The sequence below is a fragment of the Equus caballus genome, chromosome 3 (genome assembly GCF_041296265.1).
Source record: "Equus caballus isolate H_3958 breed thoroughbred chromosome 3, TB-T2T, whole genome shotgun sequence".
NCBI classification, from domain to species: Eukaryota; Metazoa; Chordata; class Mammalia; order Perissodactyla; family Equidae; genus Equus; species Equus caballus.
The window spans coordinates 70210035-70230666 of NC_091686.1; the positions used below are offsets into that span (position 1 = coordinate 70210035).

The 20632-nt window shown below is 38.2% G+C and overlaps 1 protein-coding gene and 1 long non-coding RNA gene across 2 annotated transcripts; one reads left to right on the forward strand and one right to left on the reverse strand.

The window, feature by feature from the left end:
• LOC138923645 (uncharacterized) lies at positions 1-15377 on the forward strand. Its single transcript, XR_011437562.1, has 3 exons — positions 1-975; positions 1676-1881; positions 12201-15377. It is a non-coding gene; the product is annotated as an uncharacterized lncRNA (long non-coding RNA).
• ENAM (enamelin) lies at positions 4057-17979 on the reverse strand. The gene is made up of 8 exons (XM_001487894.3): positions 17926-17979; positions 16036-16104; positions 15873-15917; positions 15114-15155; positions 13299-13556; positions 12221-12283; positions 10617-10667; positions 4057-7237 (listed from the first exon to the last, which is right to left on the reverse strand). The coding sequence occupies exons 1-8, from the start codon at positions 17977-17979 to the stop codon at positions 4385-4387; spliced, it is 3435 nt and encodes a 1144-aa protein (XP_001487944.1). The 3' UTR covers positions 4057-4384.
• Between the last annotated feature and the right edge of the window lie 2653 nt (positions 17980-20632).

Below are 20632 nucleotides of genomic sequence, written 5' to 3' on the forward strand. Positions count from 1 at the left end.
TTCACGGATGGATGTAGAACTTTCTAGAACTACATGAGGCAGACAAAGAGACAAGAAAAAGCATAATATAAATGTACGAACAGAGACAGGATTGGCCTGCTCCTCTTTCTCTTTCAAATCTTTCACTTACATGCTTCATTTATACACATCCCCTCAAACTGGTAATATTTAGTTTTTCCATTGGTCAAGACCTTTCTGTTCCTTCCCTAGTGAATGTGCAGTTGTCCCTTATTTTCAGGAAATAGCCTAGCACTTCGCCACTCCAACTTTGGCCTCCAACTGTCTGATTTGTCCTTACCTGGGAGCATTTCATAATACAGAATTGCAGGCCCCACTCCAGATCACAGACTCAAAATTTGCATTTTAACGAGATTTATGTGCACACGAAAGCTTGAGAAATGCCATATAGCAACACTGTCAGAAACACCCTGAATCCTAGGTAAAGGACACAGGTGCCAGCGTGGTTTAATAGCTGACACACTGACAAGGTTCTCCCCAAACGAAATATTCTACCATTATCTTTCTCTAAATGCCATGATTAGACTCACTCTTTAAGGGCTTGAAGGATGATTTGGGAGGACTACATTTAGCCAACACTTGAGAAGGAATCTTTTCACCAGGTTAACCACAGCAAATACCTACTTTATACAGCGCAGAAAGGAATGTGGCGTGGTTATTTGGATAAGCTCAGAGATAATTCCTGTCCAAGCTATGATGAAGCACAGAAATGGAGGGTGCTGGGTCCTCAGGCAGATGAAACAGGACACTGTGAGAGCAGAGGTCCTTGACTGAGGAGGTGATGGGGCATTGAGGGCAGCTTCATCAATTTCACAATTATTTCTGTGTCACGTTACAGCTCGGCGTCCTCCTTGCTGCTTTGTTTGAAGAATTCTCCTCTGCCAGTGTGGAATTTTGTTACCAGCTGAATCCTGTTTCTACATTTTATTGGCTATGAATTCAAAGTGGGAGAGAAAGGTCCAGTGACTGATGTTATCGGGCTATGGGTGAGGGACAGAGGCAAGGAAGAACAGGTGGATAAAACCAACAGCTGTATTCCGTTGTGAAACGGTGATTGTCTGTTTTCCATCAAGTGCAGTTTTCTTCTGAATTTTAATTGGGCTATTGGTCTGAGTCACAGTGAAACCTTTGAGGTTTTGTGAAGGAGGGAGAGAGCTGAAGATTTTAAGTCCAACATTTCTGGTTCCTTTTTTGGTTTTTAGACACGAAGTTTGGTTTCCTGAGGGCAAGATGAATTTTCTTTAGGGTCTTGATGGTCATGACTGAAGGAGACTGGAGTAAGTGAGGGCAGAGATATATCAAAACAAGTGAAAAAACGTAACTCAAAAGTCCTGTGAATTTTCTCTAAAGGTGTATAAAGTTAAGACTCTGATGTGAGTGACTAAAGTAAAACCGTTCAGGGGGTCCAAAAACCCAGAGGAAGAATCTCCATGATAATGGCTACTAGGCTAGGAGTTTTCAGAGGTGGCTGGACTGTACATTTCGTTTCCTACTTTTCTTCCTGCTTAAAGTGAAGAAGGGCAAGATTTCCTCCAGCCAACTGGATCAATGCCCAACTCCCCTCTAGAGAAATCTATTATAGGGCTGTGAGACAGAAAAGCTTAGAAGGCATGTGTGTTAGCCTTGCTGAATTATCTCCTGTGTTTGTCATCCTCAGGTATTATTTTTGACAACTTTATTTACTTTATCAGTTGAAGACATCACCAGGCTATCTCCAGCCATTTTGGAATCAGCAGATGATGACCACCAGCCATAGGAATTCACCATAGAAATGGGGCCCTGGCCGTGAGATGCAGGTACAGAGACAAGAAGGGATCATCTTCAGAGCCTGCCACCCCCACTGTGTGCACCTTAACCTTAGAGGTGACTTTAAAACCTTTATCAATAACTTAGCAAGGGCACATGCAATAATTTCTTTACTGTAAGGAACTCAGGCCTGGTATCCAGGTTGGCAGAAGGATACCTGTAGTGAGGAGATGAAGAGTTATTTTCTACAAGGGCATTTTTCATTCTTCTTTTTATTTTCACGTTCTATTCTCAAATCCAATAGATGTTTCTGTCCCACTGTTCTTGTACATTTTACGTTACATTATGCAATGTAGTTTATCATTAGGTGATAAATTAACCTATGGTACCTCATAGATGAAGATGTGTCAGCAGATCTACCAAAACAAATATGTGATGCCTACATTTTGACGAAATATTGAAGTGAATGAGTACTTTACAGTGAAAGTATCATGTCTAGATTAAAAAATCATTTGGAAAAAATAGTAAAATGTAACAGTGTAGTTTTATTTTGATGAGGATGATTCTTAAGAGACGGTTTTCTATAGAATAAGTTAATGATTTTTCAATGTGTGATTAAAATATAAAACCGCTGGTGGTGGATTTAAGCAACTAGTGGATGGCCTAGATAAACTACCTCTAAGATCCCTTCTTACCCTGAGATTCTATGATGCAAACGTTGCTGAATATATAAAGCTACAGAGTGTGGTGGCTCATTCAGCATCCCAGATGGTTGACCTGCAGGTAAAGCACACTGCGGTATTTTCATGGGAGTTTTAAAATCTGTTTTAAAATCAGTCAATCAATAAATATTTATTGAGTATGTACTGTGTGCAAGACACTGTGCTAGGAGCTTTAGGAGACTCAAAGGACAACATCCTTTCCTTGGGAAGTTTTCAGCGTTGTATTTTCCCAAATTTCTGAGATCTTATGAAATCTGCCCCAGGAAATTTTCTCCTAAGAAACTCCTTAGAGTGAGAAGGTAACTTCCTAGATATTCTGAGAATTCTTCCTTTTCTGGAAGGAATATACAGATAGCAGGCCAAAATGCCGTTAATAAAAACAAAACAAAACAGCTAGATGTATTCTAAGCAAGGCAGTATAGAAATATCTACTTCACAAAATAATTTACACTATTTAATCAAGATATGAAGAAAATATGTCTGAGAATAATTCTACCAGGACATGAAGAATAAGTCTTTTTGTTAGTAGTAGCATATACCAGTAGAATCACTTACAGTGTGCTATTAAAGAAAACTAACCATTGAGTGCTTCTCTTATTTGACTAGGACAGTATTTCCTAAAATGTACTCTTCAGATCCTGCAGATGATGAGTTGGTGATGGGGTGTGGCAAGTCCTACTCTTTATATCTGGCGGCTCAGTCATAGAGTGGCAGTCCTTCCCTCCCTCCCTTCCTAAACTTCATCCCCAGGCTGCTGGTTCTGGGTAACTAGGCTGTCTTCCCCCATACTTCTCCTTGAATGTGTTCCTCTGGTTGAGCTGTGTCTACCTTGTAAAGGCTACATGAAATTTAAAGAACAAAAGTACTATTTCTGAAATATATTCTACAATACGGTTAGGCTGGGCCAAGAAAAAAATTAGGATAGAAGGATAGAATTTAGAGAGTAGATACAAAAAAGGGAGAGAGATGATCTAGTGCTGCTCATCAAGCCATGCTGTGGTGGCGTCCCACATAAAATGGAGGAAGACTGGCACGGATGTTAGCTCAGGGCCAATCCTCCTTACCAAAAAAAAAGAGAGAGAGAGAGATCTGAAAATGGTGTCACAGGGAAAAAGGTAAATGCAAGGGAAGAAAGGAGTCAGAGAAGAAAGGGATTGATTGACAAGTGATACATTAGGAGACAGAACAGAAAGGTGGGAAGAGAGGAAGCCATAAAGGTAGATATAAAGACTAAGGATGGTTACAGACAGCTTAGTGTGTAAGAAGTGATAAAGAGAGAGAAGAATGAAGACGAAAGAATTGAAAGCTAAGTATAGAGTGGTTGAGAGAGAAAGAAAAGAAGGAAGAAAGAAAGGAAATGATAAGGGTAAAGAGAGAGGTAATGAAAGAAAAAAAATGCCAAAGGAGAATACTAACTAGGAAAAAAACTGACTAGGACCAATGCAAGAAAAAAATGTACAATACATCAGGATTATTCTGATGAATAGATCTCCATACATAAAATGGGAAGTTATCTGCCTTTCCCTCTTGCAAAACTAGACAACTTTGCAAATATGGAACTTTGAGAGAAAATGGAAGACTCAATAAGCAAAGGGAAGCTAACTCAGACAAGTGGCTTCCATGTTTCAAGGCAGCAGTGGTCCTGGCCTTCCTGCTTGGTTTTTAGGTCTGTGCTAATTAGTGACAGTACTGGATCTAGCGGCTCCCAGAGGCCTAACCACGTCAGCATCACCTGAGCCACTACTCCTGTTGCTGGAATGGGGAAAAACTTAAGGATCACCAAGGGGGTCGGACACTTAATCAAGTCTTGGGGGGAAAAGTTTGGGAACCACTGTAGAATATCAGATGTAGAATATCAGGTATTTCCTTCCCCAAAGAATCCATGGTTGAAATAATCCCTAGGCCTGAAGTAGTAGGCAGTCTTGCACCTGGTCTTCTGGATCGGTCCCTATTTGAAGGTAATCAAATGAAGTGTGCTCATCTGCATTAAGTGGGTCTACACTTATACTCTGAAACTCTGCCCCAGTAGCTAACCCAGCCAATGAATTAGGAATTTCAGTAGGCATAATTGGATCCCCGTCAAATAGGCCTGGCCTTCCAATGCTAGACGGAGTTCCAGCGCCGGAGGAGTGATACTTTGCTAAATTGGAGCCAAAGCATGGTAACTGTAGGATGCTAGGTGGCCTTTGTTGCTGCCTTTCACCTTCGTTTCCTTGTACTTCACTTTGGATTCCTTCTGGCTTGGGGCCTTCATCAGGTATATCGATAACAAGCTGCTCAGGAGTAAGGTCAACAGTTCTTTCATTGAGCTGGTTGCCTTCAAATATTCGTTCCAAAACATTGTTCCCATCTCCTCCAAGATCACTTTTGAGACAAGGTGTATTCTTTGGTTGAAGGGAACTGGCTTCAGGAATGGGCATAATTCCTCTTTGACCTAGTTGATTCTTTATAGAACATGGTATGTTCCTCCTCAGAGGGGACACATCATCTCCAAAAGGACTTGGGTTTTGACTTTCTCCAGGCAGTCTTTTCTCTGAGCTGTTTCCTTCGACAGGTGGGATGATTGTTGGGGAGATGGTATCTCTTGCATGGTTAGTGTGACTATCTTCCATATACAGAAGGCTGGTGTCTTGGTTCTCCCCTGGTAAGAGACCAAAGGATGGAGTGTAGTCTTGTAGAGCAAGTGGATTGTCCTCGGGCCCTATGGAGCCACCGACACAGCAAGGGCTTCTCTGGCTTAGGTGAAATAAATGTGCTTCTTTTTGACCTGCTGGGTAACTCAGAGGAATTGAGTCTGGGAAAGCCACATGTTCTCCCTCTGGTGAATTTAACCTAGTAATTTGCATGCCATAATTCAAATTCTCACCTTCAGGCCATGTTGGATTTTTCTGAAGCCCAGCCGGGGAGTTACTGGAATAGGGCTGGTTCTCTTTCTGGTGTGGTGGATTAGCAGGGGCTTTGTGTAAATTTGTTGGCTGATCCCAGAAATTTATGTTAAAGTATGGCCTTATTTCTTTCTGCCCTTGGGCTTGAATCCTGTGGTCCCAGGAGTTCCAAGAAGGAAATGGAGTGTTTTCTTCTTGTCCAATAACATCACTAGTATAATAGCCCTTGTTCTCCACAGGTGGTAATACAGTGGGAGCTGTATCATATGATAGAAAATTCTCATCTGGGTTCCAGGGGTAAAATTCACCATAAGGAAAATCCTCCCTGGGTTTCGATGGGTTATCTAAGGAATAGGGAAGATATTCTTTTTGTTGATTTGAGGTATATTGCTCGCCCTCATAGTGCCTAACTGTTGGGCCTTGTTTAAGGCTTGACTCCTCCACACCCCATCTACTTTGTCCTGGGAAAGCTTCACCTCCAGTTGGATCAGTTGGGTCCTCTTCATTATAAAGGACTGTCTCTTTCACATCTGGAGTATTCACGGGGTACAGTGGATTTTTGAGTCGCCCCATAGTATTGGGAGAATAATTTCTCTCATCCCATGCATTGCCTCTAAAGTATGGTGAGTTTTCCCTGGGATCATAGGGGTAATAGTCAGGGTAGTAGACACCTCCTCTAGAGCCAAGGGAAGGGTGAGGTAAGTGTTCTTCCTGCCTCCCAGGATCTTCCTTAAAATGTGGAGAGATTTCTTGGTGGTTCCAAGTATTTCTTTCAGTGGGAAAATGTTCTCTTGCAGGGGAAGGGGTTTCCTCGGGATATACAGGCTGATATGTACTGTGCTTTAATTCTGGCTGGTTAGTTTCTGATTCATATGGGATTCTTCTTGGCTCTAAAATAATCCCTTTGGGCAAATTCTGGCTTTGAGTTTGTCCATCATAATTTGGGGCTCTTATGATATCTCCTCTTGGGTAGTAAGAGTTTTCACGTTGATCAACAGAATTAAAATTTGGGACTAGTATGTTACCTTCAGAGTGAGGCAGTTTATAATTTGGTTTGTTAATTCCATAGTCTTCAGAGTTTCTCCAGGGGCCAGGTGGATCCCTTGTAGGAATGACTATTTCTTTTTGATCAGGTGGCTTCTCTCTCGGGTTTTGGACTTTTTCGTTGAGGTCAACAGTATCATGTTTGGGACCCAGAGGAACATTGGTTACCACAGGAGGTTTATTCGGCCCCTGAGGCTTTCTTCTGATATTTGCTGGATTTCCTGCATTATTGGGAGAATTGCCTCTTGTAGTGGGAGTATAAGATTTGCGATAAATTGGATTTCCTGGATGAACTGTTCGTTTGCCCTCCCAAGCAAAGGAGTTCCACTGAGGATCCCTTTGAACTTGATTTCGGTAGAAAGGCCCATTCTGTCTATTCCCTGTGGCGGTACCAGTGGGACGCCATTGTCTTCTTGCAGGAAAATTTCGGATGTTAGGATTTGGGTAATTTTCATGAATCTTTGGCTGACTTGGTCTCCATGGGATTTGACGTCTTGGTATTCCCTGGCCTGAAATATTAACTGTAGGGGGTAGGATGACCCCATTTTGAACTGTACGGTTGCTCACAGTGTTTGGCCCATAGCCACTGTTTCCTGTTGGGCTGGTGTCATTTCCACCCTGACTGCCTCTGGGGTTGGGTGCATTTGGTTGGGTGGAATTATTTTCAGGAACTGTTGAATTAGACGAGGGTTCAGTGGCTGGACTCTCGGCTTTAGGAGGATCTTCTTCTTTGGGTTTTTCAAAATCTTCAAACATCTCTTCTGAATAGTAAGGAGGACGACCCCCAAATCCATGATATCCGAAATATCCAAAGTAAGGATTCTGTAGGAAAGAAGACAGAAATCAATAATTACTCATTTCCCACCATAGTGCTGCTTGGAATTTTTTAAAGCGATAGGGAAATCTTATTAACCACGTGCTTCTTTTAACACCATTGTCTATGCTTTCTTTCTTGAAATTTAATTCCTCCGTGGTTTCCATGACCCTACTCCCTTCTGGTTCTCTCTTCTGGTACTCTAACTTTCCAACCGCTACTTCTCAGCTTTCTCTTCCTAGGCCTGGATTCTAAATGAGTTTTTGTTGTTGTTGTTGTTTGTTTTTTTTTTGTGAGGATGATTGTCCCTGAGCTAACATCTGTGCCAATCATCCTGTATTTTGTATGTGAGACGCTGCCACAACATGGCTTGATGATCTGTGCATAGGTTTGTGCTGGGGATCCAAACCTGTGAACCCTGGGCTACAGAAGTGGAGCTGGTGAACTTATCCACTATGCCACCAGGCCTACCCTGAGTTGTTCTTTTTTTTTTTTTTTTAAGGATTCCATCTTCCATCTTCCTCATGTTTTTGTTCTCGTTTTACACAGCTGCCTTGAGCAATCTATTGCAGGCCAATTCTTTCAATATGAATACATGCCAATGACTCCCAAAGCCATAACTCTGCCCCATTATACTGTCTCCTGAATTTGAGATAGCAAGACTGCTTCACTAAAGATCTCTTGAGTATCTCCAACTGAATGTACCCAGACTGGACTCATTTACCCCAAAACCTCTTTCTCCAATATTCACCACTATTTACCCAATTTTCCAAGTTTCTGCTCTCTCCTTTGTTTTCCCCAGACAATTAATGACCAAATCCTATAAAATCTAAACTTTCATCCTGGTCCCCTCCCCCTTTATCCCCAATACCTCTGAACTATTGCAATAGCTTTCTTACTGGTTACTCTGGATGTAATTTTTCTTTCCTCTAATCTTGCCTCTCTGTGGCCATCAGAATAGTGTAGGTTGGAGGGTGGGTGTGTGGGAAAATTCTGTCACTTTCCTTTTTAAATATTATTTCAAGTTGCCCTTACCTTACAGTGTAAGCTAAATCCAATAGCATAACATATAAAGCAGTACAGCATGGTGCTAAAGAGTGGGGCTCTAGACAAATATGGGTTCAAATCCCTGTTCCACCAGTATTAGTACTAAAACTCTGGGATAACCTCAGTTTATTTACTTGTACAATGAAGATAATAAAATAATATCTACCTCATAGGTTTTCATGAGGGTCAAATGAGATAACATATGTAAGGTTCAGTTCCTGGTACTTAGTAAGTACTTAATAAGTGTTATACATTATATAATAGTAATAATAATAATTTTTAATAATCATCTGGTCCATAACTGTTACATCCAGTCTCATTTCCTCCCCCTCGTACTTGATGCAGTTGTATATCACAACTACTACTTGCAGCACAATTCATAGTAGCCAAGACATGGAAACAACCTAAATGTCCATCAGTAAATGAATGCGTGAGGAAAATGTGGTATAGATATACAATGAAATATTATGCAACCTTAAAAAGAAGGAAACTGCAATATCCACCAACATGGATGAACCTTGAGGACATTAGGCTAAGTGAAATAAGCCAGTCATGGAAAAACAAATACTGTGTCATTGCACCTATACGAGCTATCTAAAATAGTCAAACACATAGGATCAAAGATTGGAGTGGTGATTGCCAGGGGCTGGACGGAGGGGCAATGAGGAGTTACTAATCGATGGGCATAAAGTTTGAGTTAAGCAAGACGAATAAGCCCTAGAGATCTGCTGTACAACATTACACCTATAGTCCACAATGTTATATTGTACACTTCAAAATTTAAGAGGGTAGATCTCATGTTAAGTGTTCTTACCATAACAAAACAAAAATTAAAAAAAAAAATCACAGCTACTACTCGTTCTCTGAGTACAGTATTTTATCGCTGTTTCAATGCCTTTGCTCATCACTTCTTCATATTGAACTTTCTTCTCACCTACACGTTTATCCCTCCTGGCAAAGTTGACTCATGTTTCAGGATTCGGCTTCAATGTTCCCTTCTCTGCCCTGACTTCCATGGGCAGCATCAGACTCTACTTACAGCTGTCCACAGCAGGACAGACTTCTGCTATAACAGAATCCCACTGAATTTCCATTGTGTATTTTCCTGGGATTCTCCCCCGTGAAGTTTTTGAGCAAAAACATTCTTTTCATCTTTGTTTTCTCAGTACCTAGCACAGTGGGAAGTGCCTAAAGAATTTTTGCTTAATGAATGATTTAATCATCATGACCTCTCTCTCAGTCAGTATGTTTGTTAGGCATTTGTGTGGCATTTAGGTCATTTAGTTTTTCTTTGAAAGCAAGTACACCCTAGATAAAAAGTATTTTTATCCCCGTTTGTAGATGGAGATGATAAGACAGATGGACGAGGAGGTGTTTCTGACATCATGCAGGAAATTGGGCAGTATCCCCAGGAGATGGAAAACAGACTTCTCAATGCCTGTACTAACTGCCTAGGTCATTCTGCTTCCCTTTCTCATATTATGTTTGTGAAAATTTGAAGTACCAGTTTCTAAATTGCATATAATTATCGGAATCATTTTTATTTGGTATGATTTCACAATGATATTTTTGAAAACAGTTTATACCGTTACTGACACAGTGGTTTTCAATGTTACTTAATTTTCACAGTTATTTTAACTCCCTCCCTATCCCCTTCCCCCACCTCGCCCCCCAGAGCTATCAGGTTTCCAAATTTCCCTGAGGACCTATCACATATTTAAGGAAAAAAAAGAAGTTAAGCTCCAGAGGTGGGGTGCTGTGCCACAATCACTATAATGACTCTTTTGATGACACTTGCTGGAATATTTTAACAGTAAATCACTCTGTGACATGCATTTGGCTCTTCTCCCAGTGTGGTGTAATAAAAAAGCCATTGGACAGGGAATCAGAAGACTTGGTTTCTGAGTCCAGTTTATCCACTAACTCACTGGGTGAAATTGAATGGTAATTTATCTTCTCAGGGCTTCAATTTACTTGTGCAATGAGGAAATTTCCTTCTGGGGATAACATTCTAAGATACTTTTACTTCCTTCTCTGCTTACTAGTTGCTCCATCACTGTCTAGAGCCCAGCACCAACCTGGAGCAAAGGTTATTAGATTAGTCTTCTTAAAGAAAGAGAGAGAGAGATTTCAATACCTGCAGAGGAGAAATGATGTATCACATTTATTTTATTTTAGGTTTCTGGCTTAATTTGTTTCATTTTTTTCCCCTTGTATCATGGGTGCTTGAGCTACAGGTTCAAGTGTTGGATTTTAACTTTCTTATTAGATAGGGATTAAAAAAGCAGAGACTAATGGACTGTAATTCCTAATTGGGAACATGACTTTACTTGTACTTACCCCGCCTTCTTCATTGCTGCCTAGTGGACGTCCATAACCTGGTGGTAGCCTCTGAAAGGTGAAAAACACAGTGAACACGAGAGAAAGCCACTTTCTATGCTGTGACTTGTTTGTAAGACTCAAGGTGGTCTTAAAGTAGTTCAAGTCAGTGACTGGGTGTTAGAACTGTTAGCTTTTAGCTTCTGAGTCTTTAATTCTCACAATCTATCTATTAATAACTATAATCCATCAGTGAATACTGGTAAATACAAAAGCTTCAGCTGGATCCTGGATTATCCTACTCCAAATACCATGTATGGCTGCATCTCCTAGCAATCACCCTGCTCCAACACCTCTAACACACATAGAGAAAGAGAGAGAGAGATTTGAGAGCTGTTAGGATCCAAACATCCTGGATTATTACTATAATATTTTTATTTGACCAAGGTTTATTTTCCTAATCAAACTTGGAGGCTGAGTTTATGCTCAGGGAGGGTTTGGAAAAGCACAGTGAGAAGGTTTAGAAAAGCAGTTCCACTCCCACAGACCTTAAAGAAGTTCTGTGTAGATGAGATGAATGGCTACTTCAGCATGAGAATCATGCTCCTCTGCTTTTTAAATCTTCACCTGGTACTGCCTTAGTTTCCTTAGTTCGGCGTGGCTAGTAAAAGGATGTCACTTTTCAGGGACAGAAAAGGTAAGGAACTCTTACTCTTGGAAATGAATTGTTCCTTGTTGCTAAGAAGCCTTCTTGGTTATAGAGTTGTAGTCAAGAGAAACCAATGCCACAGCTGAATGCAGAGTCATCAGATATTTCTTCTTGCTGCTTTTAAGTTTAACAGCAACTGACCTTTAATATTTCTTTAGCTCAAAGAGTTTATTTTACAATTCATATTTTTAATGCCTGTGATACAATTTTTCAATACAGTCATGTGTTGCATAACGATGTTTCGATCACAAGGGACTTCAGATTCCTGGTGGTCCCATAAGATTCATACCATATAGCGTAGGTGTGTACTAGGCTATACCATCCAGGTTTGTGTAACTATATCATGTTCAACCAATGATGAAATAGCCTAGTAATGGATCTCAGAACGTGTCCATCATTAAGTGATGTATGACTGTATTATTTTGATTTTAATGATTTTAAACTTTAAAGGATTCTTATAAATATTGTTTTGTAAGATTCTTTACAATAAAATATTTGTAGTAGAAATAGTAAGATATGATAGAAAGATCTTAGTCTAATCATAATTTATCTTATGAGTTTCAAACTCTGCTTTGTTCCAATTTCCCATTACATTAAATGAACATAATGTGTGTTTTCTAATCTCTTAGGTAAGTGGGGAATAGTAACTAAGTAGCACAACCCTTTAACATCAATTCATTAACTAAGATATTAGTAGTTGTTTGGTGATTTAGACTGTGTTCATGCCACCAATTTGAATAAAAAATTCATTTAGAAAATTCTTTTTTTCTACGTGATTACTGATGTGATGATTTTGATTCGTACTTTCTACTGATTGGTATATGGTATTCCATTTAGAGCGTATGAACTTATATTAGTTTGAGATATAACATGCTAATATTATTTTTCATTTCTAGTATAAAGAAAAAAAACTCACGTGTGGAACTTGCCACGGTGGCTGATGATATGGAAATAGCCCATTGCCGAATGGTGGGAATGCCTAGAGAGGAAGAAAGAATCAGGATGATGTGGAAGTGAGAAGAATGAATGAAAAATGAAAAGAACCTATTAAATACAATTATTTGAAACTTGGGAGTCTACATCTCCCTTTGAATTAAACTGGGGTTTTTCTTTAGGGCAGAGATGATAATAATAACATCAACAAGTATTAGTATTATTGAACACGTACGTTCTAGGTACTGTGCTGAGGATTTTATATTGGTGAGCTCATTTAATCGTCACATACCATAGAAGTTATGTGCTACTATTATTCCATTTCACTTAATATTTTGAGGTTCAGAGAAATTAAGTCACTTGCCCCAATCTCATAGCTGGTAAGTGATACAAGCCAGGATTCAAGTCCAAGACTGTCTTTTCATCCAATTTTGTATTCTCTCCATCTGAAAATAAGTGTTAATTGACTAAAAAAAAATGTATCTTAGAAGCTCCACATTAGATGAGATCTTGGGAAACCATTTGCTCATCTTCTTGCTTTAAGTCAGGACTACACGTATGTCATCCTGAAATACTAGAAGCAGTGTTACTTTTCAGGGTAATATTTTCGACCACCAAGGCATAGATCTGGAGGGGACTTAGAGATCATTTTGTTTACTTGTGGGGAACCTGGAGTCTAGAAAGGTGAAGTGACTTGCTCAAGATCATACAACTAAGAAGAGTTGGGGCAGAACTCGAATCTCTGGTCCCTGACTCTTCTGTTAGTGCTCCTGTTACTATACCATGCTGCCTCTGTATTTTAAAAGGAGCTTCTTTAAGGCAACAGAATTTGGGTAATTTTTAATCAACCAAGGCTAGAACTGACTTGCCAGGCAGTTTTGGATAGGTGATAACAACATTACCTTGGAAGAAAGTGTTAAAACTAAAGCTTTTATTTCAAACATAGCAGTACCTGTACTGAGCAGCATTGGAGAAAATATGTGTGTGGGGTAGTACAGCCCTCCTAATCCCTGTGAGGCCGTTCATGACTCTGGTTTGGAATTTCGCTGGGCAAGCCTCACCTGAGGTGGCTGGGCTTCCTCTTCGGCCTGAGTTTGGGCAGGCTGCTTTGGAGGTGACTTTTTTGGTTGAGTCTGGTTGGGCATTGGGGTCTCTGGGGCTTGATCAGTCTTGCTCTGAGGTTTTTGTGTTGAGGGAGATGATTTCTTTGGGCGCCCCATGATGGCTGGTGGCTGTGGCCACATGGGCATCTGGTACTGCGGGAAGAGCTGAGGGGGGAGTTGCATGCCATTTCCATACATAGGGCCCAGTTGTGCCATCTGCGAGAGTAGCAAATAGCAGTAAAATCACACAAGGGCTGAGATTCTAGCTCTCCCCACCCTCTAGTGTCAGTCTCTAAAACTCAGCCAAGGATCTTAAAAATCCTATGGAACTTAACAAGGAAAGCTTCAAGATCTAGCATGTCATTAAATGTTGTCTTACAGAAATGTATTTCAGTCTTCTAGAAAACTAACCTAACAAACGAAACAAAAGGCTCAATTAAGTGAGAAATTTCAGCTTCAGAATTTGGCTGATGATTTCCTAACTCTGAAGCCCTCACTTATGTAAGAAGTATTCAAGTCAGGTTATAGAGAAGTTGATGTCAAATTCAAAACTGTGACGTGTTACAGGCTGGACAAGGAAGAAAAAGGCAAAAAAAATAAAAAAATAAAAAGACAAAGGAATTGTAAGTGTTAAAAAACAACAACAAAAAGGCGAGAGAGAGAACAAAATTCCCTGTGTGTAAACACCCTTAGTTGGTTCCTGTGCTTCTTGATTACAGGTGAGTCATTACTTCTATTTTCATTATCAGAATCTCCACAATTACAAGGTTGTCAGGGAAGCAAAAGTAGCTATAATCTGAAAATGCTAATTTATGAATTGACCTCTTACAACATCAGCTCCCATTCAAACCTCTCTGGTTTAACACCAGTCTCCATCTTCAGTCTTTGTTAACGTCTCTCACTATCTATCGGATGACGTACACATAATACAGAGCAAATGCCGTGTGGATCGATGGAAGGTGAAATTGCAAATCTTGCATTAAAATGCAGGATTTCATGATAATTAAGTTGGTGAAAATTTCAAATCTCGGGCAAAGTCACTAAAACTGGGAATGAGAGTTTGAAAGAGTTGGGCCAATAAATAGTTGAAAAGAAAATTGACAATAAAGATGATTTTAGGTGACTGGCTTTAAAAGAGAGTGACTTGAATGAAAAGGATTAAGAGAAAATTGATGAAGTTCTTGATTTTTCCCCCAGAATGTTTCCATGATTATGTCACAAAAGCCAAAAGTGATTCTTCTTCTTACTGTGCTTTCGTACAGTCTTGTCAGAAAAATTATGCCAAAAGATCCAACTGATACTTGATTCATTATTAGTTAGTTCTAAGGATTAGCACATAGTGGTAAGTAAAATCTAAATTTATTTAAATAAGAGGAATATTTATTTCATAATGTTTGGATTGTTTTTCAAAACAATCAAAATAAAATTTACCCCCTCCGCCGAGTGTTTACTATGCTGTTTTTTCGTTCTCATTGTTTGTCATATATCTTGTGTGATCTTTGCCCAGAACTAATGTATCTTGGCTATAAGGAACACTTGTAATTAATAAATAATTTTTATTTACATGAAAGAGCGATAGTGATGGATAAGAAGAAAATTCGGTGTAAGGGGACAGGTGAAATGATTTTCCTCCTCAAAACTCTTATAATGATTATATTGGAATTAAAACATGTGGATAGCTATTGGTGTCTTTGTTTGCTAAGACAAATCTTATAATGTAATTTTCTCTATATAAACAAGAAATCATCAGAAATAATAAAAAGTGGAACTTACATGTGGTGAGTTCATAAAGTTGAATTGACCGTACCGCATCATCTGTGACAAAAGAAATCCATTAATGTGGCACAAAGTAAAACTTTATTCAGTTAATCCACAGATCATAAAAATTAAGTTGGATTTCTTATTTTAAGGTAGAACAGTCATTATGTCTTTTAGTAGTTATGCATGAATTTAAAATAAGTATGCAATTAAAAAAATTTCTATGGCACTTTAATTGTTAAGTCAGAATTTTATTTTGAGAAGAATCAATATAAAAGAATAAAGAATAAAGATCTTGTCCACTTGGAAATTTTTCAACGTTCTATCCTACTCTTTTGTAGTTCAGGATATGAGAATGTGATAATTCTATGAAAAGATGATTCTTCTTTCTGATGTGTATTGAATTTGGCTAACATTCCTGGGTATGAGTCATGTAAAAGATATTTATACGCTTAAGTGTCTACCTTCTGACAACCCTGGGTATAAATGGCTTCCTTTGCCAGCTTGGAAACTTAGCAAAGAAGCCAATGTTAACTATACTTTAACACAAATTCGCATTCATCTTGAAAAGGAAGATTGCAATACATAGGTAGGATGATGCTAGGGAAATTACTACTTTGCCTTGATTTGAGTTTAAGTCTTTCAAATCTTCCTCCCTCTGCCTCTTTCATAAGAAATTTTATATATCAGAAAGTTTTCCAAGCTTCTCCTTTTTTTATGAATTCTCAGGACAGGGCTCTGGGAAACTTCTCCCCAGAGACTGAACATACATACCTCCTCACTTTTACTGCTAAATCCAGGTATTCGGGGCATTTGCAGCTGGAAGGGAGAGAGTGTTGGTGACAAATTCAGAACATCAATTGAAATAAGCCCAATCACTGTTTCTAAGCTGTGCAGCAAAGAACACAAAAGTCCTAAAAAAATGTTTAATACTCACTGGCATAGCAACGGAATTACCAAGCAGACCTAGAAAGACCAGGAGAATCTTCATTTTTCCACTTGGTACCTGGAATACAAAACTGGATTTTATTTTTGGACTGTGAAGTAGTTATGCTTGGGGCACTCTGCACTTATCTAGGCACTGGCCCACCTGTTTTTCAAGGAAAGTACACAAATAGACAATGATAGGGGACTTTGCTGCCATTTTTATTTTACGTCAAGAAACTATTGGATAGTTATTATCTGGTACTGTTCTAAGAAGCCAAAAGGGTCAGATTAAAAAGGGAAGATAAAGTAAGACAGAGAGAGGGAGAAAGAGAAAACATTGATGCTTGAGAAGTTGGAAGATGGTTCATAGCCCTAGAATGTGGAAATTAGAAATTACGAGTTTACCTAAAAAATATGAATATTGATGGTTGCTAGGCTGGTTTAGAAAGGCATAGTAATGTCTGACTATATTCACCGTTCAGAATAATCTCAGTTTCAGTGAGAACACACTCCAAAATCAGTTCTTTGAGCTACTTTCTATGATACTGTAGACAACATTCCATTATATAGAAGCTAATTAAAGACACTGGAATATTCCAGAATCCTATCCTTTTCTTCTTTCATTTATTGGTGGTTATTATTATTGTTATTATCATTATTTTATCTTTTTAAAAATCCCTTCTGCTCAAGTGTTGGTCAGAGAAATAGGAAAACATAGGCAAAACTATAAATTTATCTCTTTGTTAGATACTTTGATTAAACATATAGAAGAAAAGACTGAAACTAAAGACTTGTATATGAAGTTTGGAGATTGTTTTCTTGGGTTTCATTTGTCCCAGTCTAGTTAATTATGCAAGTCTTCTATAATTAAGGTTTGTATTTACATCTTTGGACAAGGTTTATTCTGAAGCATTTCCTTGGGTACTTGCTTAAGAAAACTCTGTTCTATTTGCATATATAATAGAGGAAAATAAAGATTTTAAGCAGAATGATTTATTTTCATGGTATGTCAGATAGAACACAATTCCCAGCATAGTTACCAGCATATAGACACCAGTAGTTGCTCATTTCTTTTGTTCCTTCTTCCTTTTTTCTGGGCATGAAATGCATCTAGCAGTGATTTGAGCCAATGCTCACCCTTCTTCTTATTTCCCATAGGAGCAATATAACTAAAGGATACTTCAGTATTTTCCTAAATTGTGGGTGTAATCAATTACCTTTCATATATCAGAGAAATTGGGAGAGCATAACTAACCAAAGAAGGTGTAATATGTAAATACGTTTTCTGCTAAAGATTTTCAGAATCATAATATTGTAGGGAATTAAAAATAACAATTGAACTAGTGTGTTTAATATAGTCTACAACAACACAAGAAAGCTAACAAAGAGAATATTGGTGAAGGCTTTCCTTTCTGAATCTACTTTCTAAGATTATGGCCCAAGATTTTGGGGCACTTTTGGACTTTTAATTTCTCACTTGCTTAATTATCCATTTAATCTCAATAGTAGCTGTCACTGAAATTTTTGATAATGTTACACACTAATGTAGTAAGATGTGGTCTTTTATTTTGCAAACATAAAATGCCACTCATTTTATCTTTTATAAAATTAATATATTACGTTGGATGACTTTTAAGATTCTTTCCATCTCTAAAAGTTCATGATTGGATGAAAGCCTATGATTAGTTATATTTTAAACTGAAAATAACACTCCTAATGATTGCTCTGGAGTACAATGACTCTGTAAGTTCTTATTTCTTCCATCCCATTTGTGAACTCAGATCCTCTGTGCTTCTTCTGACATATTTAAATAGTGTTTTATCATCTCAAGTATATTTCTGATAATATTTATTTGATATGTGACCTGTATGTACCAGGAAAAATGAATGAAAATACTCACCAAGTCATCTAGCTTAGGAAAAGAGGTTCCATGTCTGCACGGAAGCAGCAACATTTTTTCACCAAAATTTTCATAAGCCTTTAAGAAAAATACAGATTTGGCATGAGAAAAAATTCAAATATAGAAATGAAACAATAAATAAAATGAATAGCAAAACTTCAGCTCTAAGGCAGCAAATGTCATGTTAATTACTTTATCCATTCATACCCTTAATAGAGGGTCTTCCAAGTCAAGCCTTATGTCTTATTGCTTTAAGAGTGGTCTGAGCTAAATCAGAGAGGAAATGACCCAGGCACTGTATTTTGAGATACTTCTAGCGCGAGGTTGACAAAACTTGGCTGCTCTACAGGGAATATACAAAAGCACAGTATTAAATGAGATCTAAGCAACTTGGAAGAAAACTTATAAGGAAAACAAATACACCAAGTAAACCAAGGAATTTAAAGTTTGATTAGAAGATCAGTCTTCAAATAATGGTTATAAAACCAACATAAAAAATACAACAAGGAAGTCAGCCAACATCTGTGAATTAAGTTCACTATTTGGCACTATCTTATTTATGTTGATAACCCTAATACTCACCCAATGCCAGTTAGAAGCTCCAATACATAAAAAATAACTTTTACCTGAACTTTGTTAGCCTGTCTTTGAAATATATTCTTAATGGTCTACAGTGGAAATGACTACAAATTTCTGAAGCCAGGGAGATCTCAAGGAGCAAGACATTTATTTCTTAATAATAAAACAAAAATTCTTCATGTAGATGTCACGTTCAGTACCAAAAAGGCTTAAAATAAAAAGACTCCTTCTTGTCAGAAAGCTTGGAATAGCAAGGTTACATTTAAGCACTGGTGCAGACCTGCACAACCAATCAGCTTTGAGAAAAATGGTTTTGCCATCACAAGAGTTTGGGTAAAAAAACACATCCAATGTAAAATGTATAATGTGTTATTAGAGGAGCTGTCAAATCAAGGCTCTTATTATGTATAATAACAGTCCAGGAAAATGAGCTTACAGCAGTAAGATTTAGAAGATGCTTTCCTTGATGAATTTGGGCCTTTTCAAGTACAGAAACTTCGTTTATACAAAGATATTTAGGCAACAAAGGTGAAAATTAACTATATGCTGTTGTCATAAATCATTGAACATCATCAAAAGGCAGGCCACTATATGTAATTAATTTAATACATTTAATAATATATATTTAATATGTAATTAAAAATTAACTGAAATGTCATATTCATGGACAACTCAGTGACTTGATTTGATTAGAATTACATAAGGCAACCAGTATTCCTTTTGAAGTCGAATATAGTTTAGTCACTGTGGATTCAGAGTTTTCGAAGAGCTAGGCAAAATGACAAATGAACTCTCAGCTCTTCAGGACAATACGACCTCATGAAAATAGAAGTCAAGAAATTCACTGAAAGGGTTATGTTATGGATGTTTATTGAAATCTGACTCTCCATAATAAAGATTTCACTTCTAAATAAATGCGATAATTCTACTTTTCATTGGAAAGAGCAAGTTTTGCTCTCTTGCTGAACTTGGATTCTCCTGTTTGCTTATGGCTCCACGAGAGAAAACATCTGTAGTGGTGACGTTTATTTACTTTAATATTGGCATTAAAAATTACGAATGTTCGAATTTGATGCCAAGGGCTGGTTCCTACTGGGTGTGATTGTGCATATCAGTTCATCCAGTGGTTCCATAAGGTGCTATTCTTCCAGAACAGACGAGGTGCCATGTCCTTCCTCTTGGGCCAAATAAAACTGAATTTCTTAGCCACCTCCCTTCCCTGAATTTCGTGCCACAAAGAATAAAATTGCACTGGAATATTTGACTTTAAGCTGTAAATATCTTTTAAGTCTGTACGTATCCAAGATGTGCAGAGGCGTATCTGCTCTAAGCGCCTGTCTGTCTCTGTCTGATTTTGTAGAAACCGAGTAGTAATTATAACACTGTTTGTACTGGGTGTAAATCGAGATGAATTTGCAAGTGGTAGGATACCTAGGGGACGTGTATTCATAGAGGTGAAATGGGAATGGTGATGCTGGACGACCCTGGCCTCTGCCTGTGCCCTTCATGTAAAGACTGGAATTTTGATTTCGCCCTTAGCCATGTAGATTATTGGGAGTTGCCACTAAACCTCACTTTTGATTGCTTTCTCTATTTACCCTTATTCTCTCTGCTTCAAGGCTGCTTAATGGTCATGAAATAATCTATATTTTAAAAATCCGGCCAAGCTGTTGAGTGGGTGAATTCTTAGTAGTGGTGGATCAGATTGAAGAAAAAATTGTCTCTTTTTTATTTCAAAAGAAGTGCTTAGCTTGATACAATATTTTGAAACCAGTCCTTTGTAACCTTTTCTCATTTACTCCAATCTTCTCTGCTTATTTTGTAAATTGTTCCCCCTCCAAACAATTACAACTGTTTGTGAACGTGTTTATGATTTGGCTTTAAAAATTTTTTAAGTGTATCTCTTTTTTTTCGTTCTCAATGTTCCCCTTCTTGTCTGTAAAACAAGAGATCTGTAAACTCACGAAACTGTGTATAAGAATTTGTGTGTTTGTGTGTAAATGCACTTTTTTTTCCCTGAAGCAGAACCCATATCCTCCAAGAGTCCGTGACCTGCCCACTTTTCTTGGCCTCCAATTTTTAAGACCCTCTCATTGCCCTAGAGTTGAAGCAGCTGGGAGCAGACGAG